Raw genomic sequence first — 12,367 nt, 5'->3', positions numbered from 1 at the left:
AACTATTGATTATTTTTGTATTGTATAGTTTTCCTTTATCTTCATTGTCGAAAGTTCTAGCATGTCCTAACACGAAAGAACGAAACAAAAGCAGTTTCCAATGTCATATAATTGAATAAGTAGCACAGTTAAACATGTCTACAGTTTCATTGTCGTCCCTTATTCATTCCCAAGTTTTAAAATCAGCAGAATATTCCAAATTCCGTCTGCTTTTTGTTTAGTAAAATCAATAATTAGAACGTATTTTTGTAACATTATGTTTACCATTATTGTCATATATTTTAGAAAATATATTTATTTCGTAATCCTACAGCTAACATAAATTAAATTTAATAACAGTTACACAGAAAATATAGCCAGAGATGGAATACATAATTTAACTACAAAAAGGTTCAAAAATTTACAAAAGGAAACAACAAATAATTAATCAATACATTCAACTAAGTAATACCTAATTTGGCTGTATTGTGTGATGGTATAAAGTGAGGGTAAGTACCTACGTGAAGGTGAGTATGTGGGGTATGGTCATGATGCAGATGACTCCTTTTAACCATATTCCGCGATAGCTATCTTTTAACATATACTGTAGATATAGCATTATATATGATGTGGGGAACTTTAATAAAAATAAAAATAATAATTTCAATCATTTATTTAATAGCCAAAGATTCCAATGGTGGCAAGGGAGCCTGTACCAGCAACACACCTTCCTTGGTAAGAGAAGACACTATTCGCTCAGGGTTAACTCCGCGAGGCAGGTGGAACTCTCTTCTATACTCTTTAAGGGTGCTGCTGGTGTCAGTCTTGAACTCGTGCGTCGCTGTCACTTGGAGAAGGTTGTTTGTGACGTTCACGTTCACCTAAAATTTTAATATGCATTTCTAAACATACGAATTATATACACATTATATACTGGATATTTTTTTTAATTTGTACATATACATACATACACAAATCTTAAATAGATAACAAGTCGAGAGAGGTCAGAAAAATAATTACCAAACTGTTATTAAAAGTCCTTTAAACATAATAATGTCACAAAAAAATGACAATATTTTGCGGTCTAAGGTATATAGATATATCCCCCCAAATACGGCATGGTAAAGAGACATATTTCTGCCTTCCAACCATCAAAAAAACAATAACTTTTTCGTCTGGAATTGAACCCACGTCCTTCTTAATATGCTTTATGACAGCTGTGAACTGGAGTACCTACCTCAGTTGGATCAAATTCACTCAAATCAAACTGAAGTTTAATCACTCTATTCTCTCCCTCTCCTTCTATCAGAGAAGAAGTAACAAGAGAATCCCAAGTGAGTGGTTTTCCTGTGTCCTTCGATGTTGTCAACGTAGTGTCTGTTTGACCATATAATCCAAGGACATTGGAACTGAAACAATAAAAGGAATATGAAACCAGGAGACATTTAAAAACAAATAAATCAATTAATGGCGCTTTTTTTTGTATTTGTTTCATGATCATTGTTCAATCTAATAGGCAAGTAAGATCAGACTCCTGTTCCTGACACACGGCGTCGACTTTTTGGGTCTAAGGCAAGTCGGTTTCCTCACAATGTTTTTATTCACCGTTCGAGCGAATGTTAAATGCGCACACAGAAAGAAAGTCCATAGGTGCACAGACGCGGATCGAGCCTACGACCTTAGGGATGAGAGTCGCACGCTGAAGCCACTAGGTCATCACTGCTTTTTGCAAATTGTCAGGAGACATTTAGTTGTTAGCCCAAAACTATTGAATTATAGACGAACTATGAGAATATCGTATATACGAAAACTGAAAAGTAATCGGACGATTTGATTGACTCTTTCTTTATATATAAAATGAGAGGGACAGCTTATTAATAAGCAATAATTCAATCTTTCTATTTTCAACTAGTGCCTAATATTTCTGTCTTTCACGTTTTCGCATTGATGAAAAGAGATAGAACATTGCCTTTTTTTTAACAGTTTTAATTAGGTAGGTATTCTCCCTGCAAATTTGGTCTATGCCAAAAGCGCAGTCCCTTGTGCACTTGTACAGAGGCTGTTTCACCGCTGAGAAATCAGTCACCCATATATATCTGGAATGCTTGGCTGTGGCTTCCCAACGAACCGAAATCCTCGGAGCGGTGAGGTAGCTCCGTCAAGCGTCCGAAATGCCCAGGAGACTTCTGAGCTTCTGGAAGGAGCTAGGTTGGCATAATTAGCCAGGACTTTATTCACAACGAACCACATTCCAAGTGCGGTAATAGAGCCCACACTACATACATACACGTCAAAAGCTCAGCAACCGTTTTTTTTTACTAAAAGTCCTACGCAAAAGCATTCAATAGCAATACCTAAACTTCGTCATTTCTTCATCAATCCTTTTCATCTCAGAAACAAATGTATCTTTTATATTCTGGATCGATCCATCGAAGAGAGGTAGATCGGTTATTTCGATAGGAATGTTGATGCGTGGCTGTAGTTGTTTTTCAGACATTTTTTAAATTTTGTTAATGATTTTTGACAAGTTTCTATCATGTCATTTTTGAAATGGTTCGTATGGAAGAAATATGTTCATACCATAGATTTTAGAAGATTATAGTCATGAACGAATTTAATAATTTATACGCAAAGAGTCCACAGACATTACAATCCTAGAAGCATAATCACTAACAGAGGCTTTTTAGGATTTTTTAGTGTCCTGCTCTGAACACAAGACTTTATGGATGATATTCCCAAGCTTCAAATTAAAATTAATGACATTAAATTAAAATATAAAACTTCTGTATCTTTTTCATGATCTTTGGTTAATCTAATAGTTTAATAGGTGATCAGCCTCCAGTGGCTGACGCACGCCGTCAACTTTATGGGAGTATTTTTTATAGAACAGGGGGCAAACGGGCAGAAGGCTCATCTGATGTTAAGTGTTACAGCCGCCAATGGACACTCTCAATGCCAGAAGGATTCGGAAGTGCGTTGCCGGCCTTTTAAGAAGCCTCTAAGCCAAAACTGCTAAAATCAAAAATAATCACCAGTATAAGAAAAAATGGTATATCCAATCGACTTTTAAACGACCACTTTTACGTAATTAAATCTCATAAAATAGATAAAATCTAAATAAAATCTCCGTAAAGTCAATTACACAATGACCTTTCAAATTCATTATTCAGTGTTGTCAGATAAAGTCCCCCTCGAGATGTGGTATTTACGCGCCCTTTAACAGATTGACAATTGACAATCCCCCCGGTGTCATGGCGACCGATGTCTAAACATCGCACTATTAATCTCAAATTGAGGGCGTGGCGACCCTCGATGTTTCATATTGATGAATTATGTTTTGAGGGAATACTTTGTTTACTTTTAGTAATTATGGATAGGTGTTTTAAGAGTTTTTATAGGAGTTGGTATTAAATGTTGATTAAAGTCCATTTATTCATAAACAAAATTAAATTTATTGAAAATAATCATGAAAATACTACTTTTGATTTCGTATATTTACTACTTTATGTCACAAAGTTAAAAAATATGTTTTTTTTTTAATTTTCACTTTTATTTAAACATTCTTTAATGTCTATGAAATATTTAATACGTAGAATCATATCAGTCGAGTTTGGTTTTTAATCTATGCAATTGGACACGCCACGCAGGCGTGAGGGCGCAAATCGAACGCAAATTGGCGGGAAAGCAATTTGACAGATCATTTTTTATTCTGTACCATTGTTCCACAAATTAACAGCTGGCCAGGAAGTGAATAAGTCCCTGATTTTAGTAACAATTCCCGATTGTTTATAATAGCAGCCCACAGGTGAAAAGACCGTTGTTATAGTGACGTAGTAACAATAACAGTTGAAATAGTATCGTGATCTGTGGTCGAGACGCTCAAGGGTTATTACGATAAGATTCAGAAGCGAGATTTAGCGTGAGATTTAAGTCTGACTCTCCTAGGTCAAAAATGTATTGGATTTTGACATATGTTTCCAAATGTCACCATAAGTTTGATCTTTGTTTTACATTTATTCGTGGTCAATACTAAATGACTATATTACCACCTGTCATTTTATCGTTGTCTCTATCAAAGTCGCAAATAATAGGTACGCCAAAAAAATTGGAATTAGAAATCGACAGATAGAGTAACGTGCTACTACACCGCACAGCGCAGTGTATGCTAAAAAGGCTCAAATAGAGAAAAAAATCGTTATTCTACTAAATACATAAGCCGCTTTTATACGCTATTTAAAGCTGTCAAATTCGCTGTCTAAAGCGTAATCTCTCGTAATAATTCCAAATGGAGTTCTGGACTGTGTTATTAATAATGAAATAAACACAGATGATAAATATATATTACGGCATACGTCAAATTCACAAAAGCTCTCAAGTATAAATTACATTGGCTGACTCATATCTTAGTCACGAAAGTATTAAAAAAAACATAAAATTGTCTGCGGCTATAATGAAAGGGCAGTTTTTAATTCCCGTAAAACGCAACGCTATCTCGGGGGAGAGTTGGCAAACATCATTACACGAAACTGTTGGGTTGGTGTACAGTCGCGTACATTATTTTCGATTAATTATTTTCGGTAGTGGGCTGATCGATTTTAAAACAAAGTTAAGTACGCTAATACGCTGTATTGCTCGTAATTTTTATTGTATTGTTTTCCTTGTATTTTAAAAAAAAGATACATATCCTATAGATATAGCATTATGTATGATGTGGTGAACTTTAAAAAATATATAAGCTCACTTTTGTAAGCTTTCATGTTGATCTTGTTCGAACAATACTATAAAATGTCTACTCGTGGTTATTGTAATGTATAATACAAAAAATTTTATACATTTTTTCTATACAGAGAGTTTTATTCTAAGACTATTTGAAATGAAACTTAAATAATAATCAGTTTATTGTAACAGGTGTCAAATAGGCAGGAGGCCCATTTGTGGAGGTTTGTTTGAGGAGACTTATTTTTGTATTGGTACAAAACTCCTATGTAATAGGAGCAAAAATATTTAAATGAATATTAACATTTTGTCAGCGACTGTACTCTGTTCACCTTTTACTGCGAGTTAGGACGCAAGTTATTTGCTTGGTCAATATAATTCGTAACTATAATTATTTATTAATAATGTTTGTAGCTTTTAGGGGATATTACATATTTTCTTCGTAACAGTAAGTGCTTATATATACTTATATGTTCGGTTTATATAAAAAAGAGTCATGAATAGAAGTTTTCCCAGGTAGAGAGCGAAGATTTACCAGAATGCTGCAGACTTTCTGAGCTCAACAGTGCGTTGGGTCCAACTCTGGAGTAGGCTTTAGGGTAATGCTGATGCGGCTCCCGGAGCAGCAAATAGTTTAACTGGAGAGAGTTGAGTCACACAAAGTCTTGTATCATCTGTGGCGCGTGCGAAAAGACTCTTCCCACCTCTGATGTTCTTACATTTGTCCATGAGTTTACTTAGTAATACATAATACCCAGGTGTAGTTTTCAACTCCACGTTAAATCGTAATTGGCTCAGTTATAATACAAATCACCTGGCATTTAAAATATTCCCGATTATTCTTTATTAAAACACGTTACCGCTGTATTTCCCCTCAATTTTGCGTCTCCCGCGCAATCACTAAATTGGTATCCATAAACACAAACACTGGGGACAAGCGTCCTACTATGAAAACTCGATAAAACTTGCTGTCAACCTAAAAAATCTACCAAACTGTCTGAGGTTTTTTAAAGCTAGGTTTATACGTACTTATGTGTATTACCTTAACAAAAAGCAATAAAGAATCTTGATAATATAGGTCTTTGCGGATTGGTAGGTATTAAAATAAACGATTTTATGAAGGCTTTTGAAGTTAGTAGACGATTAGAAAGATTCTACTGTAGTAATTTAGTTATTATTACTAGACAAAAAACTCTGACCTCTCAGTCACTGATTATCTACGGTAACCTGCTAGCTAGTAGTTTTTAAAATATGACTTACAAATATCAAAAAATCTGTGTCTAGGATATAGATAGAGCGTTTTATGGCAGTTTTTACCGCCCACCACTTTCTGGAACCGGCTGTGTGAAGTATTTCTAAACCAATTCGACTTAGGGTTCAAGAAAAGAACGTACCAATTCTTGGACTTGCGAGCCTTCTGTCAATGCGCGTGTCTGTGGGCGCGTGTGCGCGTGTGTGTGTATTACTTAACATCAGGTGAGCCTCTGTTTTGCTCCCAATTATATAAAAATAAACCCAATCATTTTGGAAATAAGTTTGACAACTATTAGACGTTTATAAATGAAGCTTTTAATGACAAAAAAATAAGTGAAGAGGTTCTCACTAACTCACCATTTCGAGAACCATTACTAGTGTATTTTTTACACAAACTGAGCAGTGACACGCGAACGGTGTGATCATATCGCCCGGCGGGATAAAGCAAATAGATTGGAAAAAAACACGTTTTATCATTGATTAAATTGTTTTGTAACGTGATCCAGGTGGGAATACTCTTATTTAAATAGATTACATAAAAACAGCTTGGAGCTTTGATAGTAAAATTTTACTTTAGTCGCGCACTGCTACTTTTCACAGTCATTTTCAAAGATTAGATAGAAGAGAAGAATATTATGTAAAAAAAACGGTTTAAAAAACAAGCGACGATCATAATTGTGTTGCGTATATATAATAATAATAATTAATCCACAACTAGTTTATATACAATATACAAGGAAGATATACAATTTTATTATAGACTCGGCCCTCGTTCGAGAGATGGCCTCCTCCAAATTTTTCTTGACTCTCCCACTACGCTTACGTTTGTGGAAGATAGACTTTGTTTGATGCACAGCGTACGACGGTGGAATTTTTTGTATATTTAACCTTTTTGGAGTTTACTCCTTAAGAAACGAGTTGAGTTATAAGGCCCGGTACGAAAATTTTATGAGGAGTAAAATCAAGTGTAACACGAAAAGTTGAGGCGTTATGTAGAAAGAGACAAACATATATATCTGTAGGATTGAAAGTGTAAAAGAATGAGATGGAATACATTACACAGACTTTTCTATTTTGAATTCACGTTTTGACAGCCACGTTACAACATTTTCAGTGTTGACAGGTGTAAAAAATAAAAGCAGATTGTCTAGCGTGCCATAGAGTTTTGTCAATAGTAATGGTCAGTGAAATTAAAACTAAAAAGATTGTTCATTCTTATTCTTCTCTTACTATAAAGGTAACTTTGGTCACAGAAAGAAAATCCTATTTGGGCATAGATGATGTAGGTACGTTTTATTACTACTACAAACATTTATATTATAAAAACATATATTCTTACCACCTTTAGTATGAAAATATGGTCGACAGCCACAGAACATTATCGCCATTTTATCGTTCGTAAGGAGTAAACTCCAATCGTGCGTCGTAGCTGGCACACACACACTTTTTTTGTTTTTATTATGTAACTCACATATATGTTTGTTTAATGAACTGCTTTAAACCATGCAATAGTAGTTGTAATATCTAAAACATACCTACTTTCAATCGTTCGACACTGATAAATTGATCTCATTAGTGGCGCGTGAGTCGATTCATCTCAATAATAGTGTAGGGTACTAATGGGCCGCACCTAGTTTTGGGGTGATTCGACACAGCTTGGCTTGATTACTTATTGACGTTTTCCCATTAGCACATTAACTTCCGATTTCAATGTGTGCTACAAAAAAATACCTAAGGATTTTTATTATCGCCTAAAAAGTTCTTTAAGGCCAAAATGTGTCAATCCTAATTAGAAACTATCATATTCAGCGCCATTTGTGCTGTATTGAGGAACATGGTGTAATGGTTTCAGCTCCTCACAAACATTGTGTAAAACAAAAAACTTGGCGAACTTAAAAAGAGTGGCGGAGAGTTTACTGACAGTTCTTCTCTTCCGTTCTACGCCCTTGAACTGGCAGTAAATGTAAATTTAGAAGCTTTTTTGACGTTCATAAGTGTACTTGTTTACCTATATGAATAAAGATATTTTGAGTTTATTGTTTAAAAATTTTATTTCTATGTGTATGTTATGTTTGCCTATAAGTGCTTGTAATATTAAATATATTTTTTTTTATTTCATTGTATATAAATATTAAACCACTGAAGTCTAACTGTGTTGAAATATATTGTAATAATTTCAGATATAAAAACTACAGCTGTTTTCATTCGTTTTATCTGTATTGATTATTCAAATCACACTCGGCGCCCGCGCACACGATCTCATTGTTTCGACTCGTGACGCACAGCGTTCACGTTTACGTTACCTTTATCGTCACGCCTCTCTTTGTTGACTTTCTATCGATAATGATGTGCCATATTCTTCTACTTATCTATGGGTATATAAAGCTGAAGATTTTGATTGAGCGTTCTAAAAGGATATTTTACCTACGAATTATGATAAATTTTCCTGTCGCATGACAAGAACGACTGAAGAATATCTTTAGACAAATCATGATCCAATACAACGAAAACCTTTTTGCTAATACTCTAATCATACAGCGACAGCAAGCCATTTCCCGGTTGCTCTGGAAGCAGAGTTTTCGCGGCTCTTCGCCGGAGACCAGCCCAGCTGTATAGAGGTAGTCTACTGCCACTTATAATCGTTAAAGAACGCTTTATTATGAAGTATTTTTCCTTTAACTGTGTAATTATTAAATCAGTTTCGCAAGTAGGTGAGTTTATTATGACAGATATATACCAAATGTAGCAGAAAAGTAAATTTAAAAAAAACCACTTATTTACCTTTTAAAAATAAAATAAAACAGTGGCGCTACCTTTTTAGGTCTGCCTTGCGATTCTGTAACTCAAAAATTACTGCTGATTTGAGCGCGACCGTCGCTGTGTGAGTTCGAAAAGTGAGTTACAGAATCGCAAGGCTGGGCCTCCGATTTCTGTATCTGTTTCATGTTTATTTGTCAATCTAATAGGCAAGTAGGATCAGCAGTTTACCTGACAAACGCTTTCGACTTTTTGGGTATCTCACGATGTTTTCCTTCACCGTTCGAACGTTAACATAGACCGAAAGTTCATTGGTGCAAAGCCGGGGCTCGAACCTACGACCTCAGGCATGAGAGGAGCACGCTAAAGCCACTAGGCCACCACTGCTCATTATTAAACTATTAAACTCATAATTTTATTAAAAAGTAACCGAGAAAAGAGGTCAAAGCGTCGCGTGCTCAACAAAATTCTAATTATCATATATGATGAATGTGTTATATTTTACGAGGTCGGCTAATTTAATTAATTCTTCTTATTCAAGCCTTTCCTTTATATTTGTTTGCGTAAGGTTTCATAACCATGGTTTTGGGTTCAAGTTCGGCGGATACACTTTATTTTAATGTCACAGTTTTATTATTTCTCGGTTTATTAAGTGCACCTTTAATTGTATTAATGTATGAAAATATGCGCAGTTAAATGTTATTATTTATTTGTTAATATTTAGTTTGCGTGTTTATAAACGTTTCTTCTTACACAAGTAACATTTCTCGCAAAAAACCATATCTGTGAAAAAATTTCATCAATATCCCTCGAACACGTATTTGTGTAGCATTTACTATAATCCTTATTAAATTAAAAGAGATTATTTTAAAAGAGTACCGAGAGTGTTTTACGCCGGCTTTTTCTCTCGGCCTACACCCTCTATCTTCTTTGCCGATGAATAGGGATGCCTACCGATTCAAATTTAATGACGTGGAATAAGTGATACCTGTATCTGATATTGCATAATAAACATATTTTATGATGATACTTCTCTGACAGCTGCCTTGCAATTCTGTAACTCACTTTTCGAAGTCACACAGCGGTTTTCACAGCGGCGGTCGCGCTCAAATCAGTTGTGAAGCAGTCATTTTATGATTTGGCATTCTGATAAGGAGGGAGCTTGTAGTTTATTATAACCGCTGTGAGAGTTCGAAAAGTGAGTTACAGAATCGCAAGGCTGAAGTCAGGACTAAACAATGAAATGTTTATATTAGAAGGTATTTAGAACATTCTATGATAAAGCGATAGCTTAGTTAGATGACAGACAGTATAGATTTGTACCGACTCTGACAATAGGGCTTATAGTTTAGGAGCTGTATTTTTCTGGTGCTTTCCTCGCTCAACGAATATAATCACAATGCATTGCTGCATTAAAGACGTTTTAATTTTCTAATTATTATTATTAAGTTAGCTTAAGAATATTGCAAATACTGTATATTTGTAATTTTTACATATCTCTCTTGTCGTGCGGGACCTTGTTCAATCCACATATTCAGTACAAATATATATATAATACTATGCCTAGTCTATTTTCATAGGCAAGTGGAGGCCCGTCGTCTCGCCTCCGTCTACGCTCGAGTTGCAGTGATTGAAGCCTTTCACTATCTGACTGCAGAAATCTTCCAATTGCGATCTGAAGCTTCTTCATATTTCGGGTAAATGCGCAGTAGTTACCTTGATATCGATATATTTGTGTGTTGGAAATAACAAATTTTATTGTATAGATGAATGTATGCTGTTTTTCTTTTTTTAGGTACTTATAATATATTACTTATTATTACTGGTTAAAAAATTGTTTTAAACATGCACCATGTAACACAACACTAGTAACCCACGACACAGGGACTCCCTGGTGGGGGGACTAGCTATAGATCTTGACCCAACTCCGTATACGGACTCGCCTGTCTACCATATGCCGACAGTGAATCATATTTCGACCATACAATGCGCAAAGGTCTGGAGAAGTTGGACAGAAGGCAAAAGACTGCTCGTTCACCAACCAGATGGACCTATCAAGTGAAAGACTCATCGTCCTCTAACTACACACTGTCACAAGAGAGGCGCTGGATAGAAACCGGTGGAAAGAGATAGTCCATGCTGACCACGACGCTCATACTAAGCTGTCGATTAAAGAGAGAGATATTTCTGTCATGAATAAAGTTTTTATTAAAAAATATTAAATAAACTTGGATTAGTACGTTAAACCTGTTAATAAATCCAGTCGCGCTACAACCCTTTTGTGCGTTAAATTTCCAATCAGCTCTTAGCCTATATTTTATTATTCAGGGCAAGTGTTCCGTTCAATGTGCTTCTAGGTATCAACAAATGATGATGTCCACGTCATCTCTTCAATTTACTTTATATTTAGGCAAGGAGCATTGTACTTACATACATTGCCCCTTGTTTGAAATTTCTGTTTTTGATACTTCTGTGGTTATGGTTTTAGTTTACAGTTATTTAAGAATATAATTATACTAAAATATGTGGTGGTAGGTAAGGGGGCGTCCATAAATTACGTGAGGTGTTTAAGGGGGGAGGGGGTCGAGCCAAATCTCATTTAATCTTACGTTGGAGAGAGGGGGGGTCTCGGCAAATATCACGCAATTTTTTCTGATTGAAATTTTTTTTTAGGAAAACGGTTGACCCTAAGAGCCATCTCTGCAACTTCCCGCTAACTCCATACCTAAACGCTCAACATTTCACTTATTTGTTTTAGTCGAAAAGAAAAGCACGAAGCAATTTTTTTTTCTTTTTACAATAATAATCCAACGCGTTTACTTAAGAAACCCACATTTTGAAAAATCTCACGTGAGATTGGGGGTTGGGGGAGGGGGTTGAATAAAATCTCACGACATCTCACCTGGGGGGAGGGAGCTACAGGAAATTTAAAAAAACACCTCACGTAATTTATGGACGCCCCCTAACGGCATGTTAGGTTATTTAAAATCAGTGGCGCTACATCTTTTTAGGGCCTCAGATTTCTGTATCTGTTTCATGATCATTTGTCAATCTAATAGGCAAGTAGGTGATCAGCTTCCAGCGACACACGCCGTCGACATTTGGATCTAAGGCAAGCCTTTCCTTATGATGTTTTCCTTCACCGTTCGAGCTAATGTGGATATGCGCACATAGAAAGAAAGTCCATTGGTGCACAGCCAGGGATCAAACCTACGAACTTAGTCATCCCTAAGCGTACGCTTTAGCCATCACTGCTCTATGTTGGGTTATTTATGAACAGTTTTTCACTAAATATAAGAATAAATCAAAATGTGTTTCTTAATTAACAATGCATTATAATGTGTAAATACCTGTGTCAAATACCTGTGTCAAGGATCCCCGCTCTTCAATAACAAACGTAATAAAAGATTTTTTCAATTACAATATTTTTTAACTGTTTACAACGCGCTTGAGTGCATGAGTGAGTGTGTGGGTGCATGTGAGCGATAGAGTGAGTGTGTGTTTTCATGTGAGCGAATAAGTGAGTGTGTGGGTGCATGTGAGCATATGAGTGAGTGTCTGTTAGGTCTCACGAGCATCTCCAACTCTGCGTAAGATGTACTATGAAGCCAGTTCTTTAACCGTTTTTATTACTAAATTAGTAAACATGTTTATTAATGCT

The 12,367-nt window shown here is 35.6% G+C and overlaps 1 protein-coding gene across 1 annotated transcript; it reads right to left on the bottom strand.

The window, feature by feature from the left end:
* Window positions 1-636: 636 nt before the first annotated feature.
* On the bottom strand, window positions 637-2,530 carry LOC125059873 (heat shock protein 30C-like). Its single transcript, XM_047664518.1, has 3 exons — window positions 2,334-2,530; window positions 1,217-1,388; window positions 637-860 (listed from the first exon to the last, which is right to left on the bottom strand). The coding sequence occupies exons 1-3, from the start codon at window positions 2,474-2,476 to the stop codon at window positions 651-653; spliced, it is 525 nt and encodes a 174-aa protein (XP_047520474.1). The 5' UTR covers window positions 2,477-2,530; the 3' UTR covers window positions 637-650.
* Window positions 2,531-12,367: the final 9,837 nt, after the last annotated feature.

Source organism: Pieris napi, chromosome 20 (assembly GCF_905475465.1).
Source record: "Pieris napi chromosome 20, ilPieNapi1.2, whole genome shotgun sequence".
In the NCBI taxonomy this organism is placed as follows: Eukaryota; Metazoa; Arthropoda; class Insecta; order Lepidoptera; family Pieridae; genus Pieris; species Pieris napi.
The sequence above is the reverse complement of the archived record's forward strand: the minus strand, read 5'-3'. Positions and strand labels throughout refer to the sequence as shown.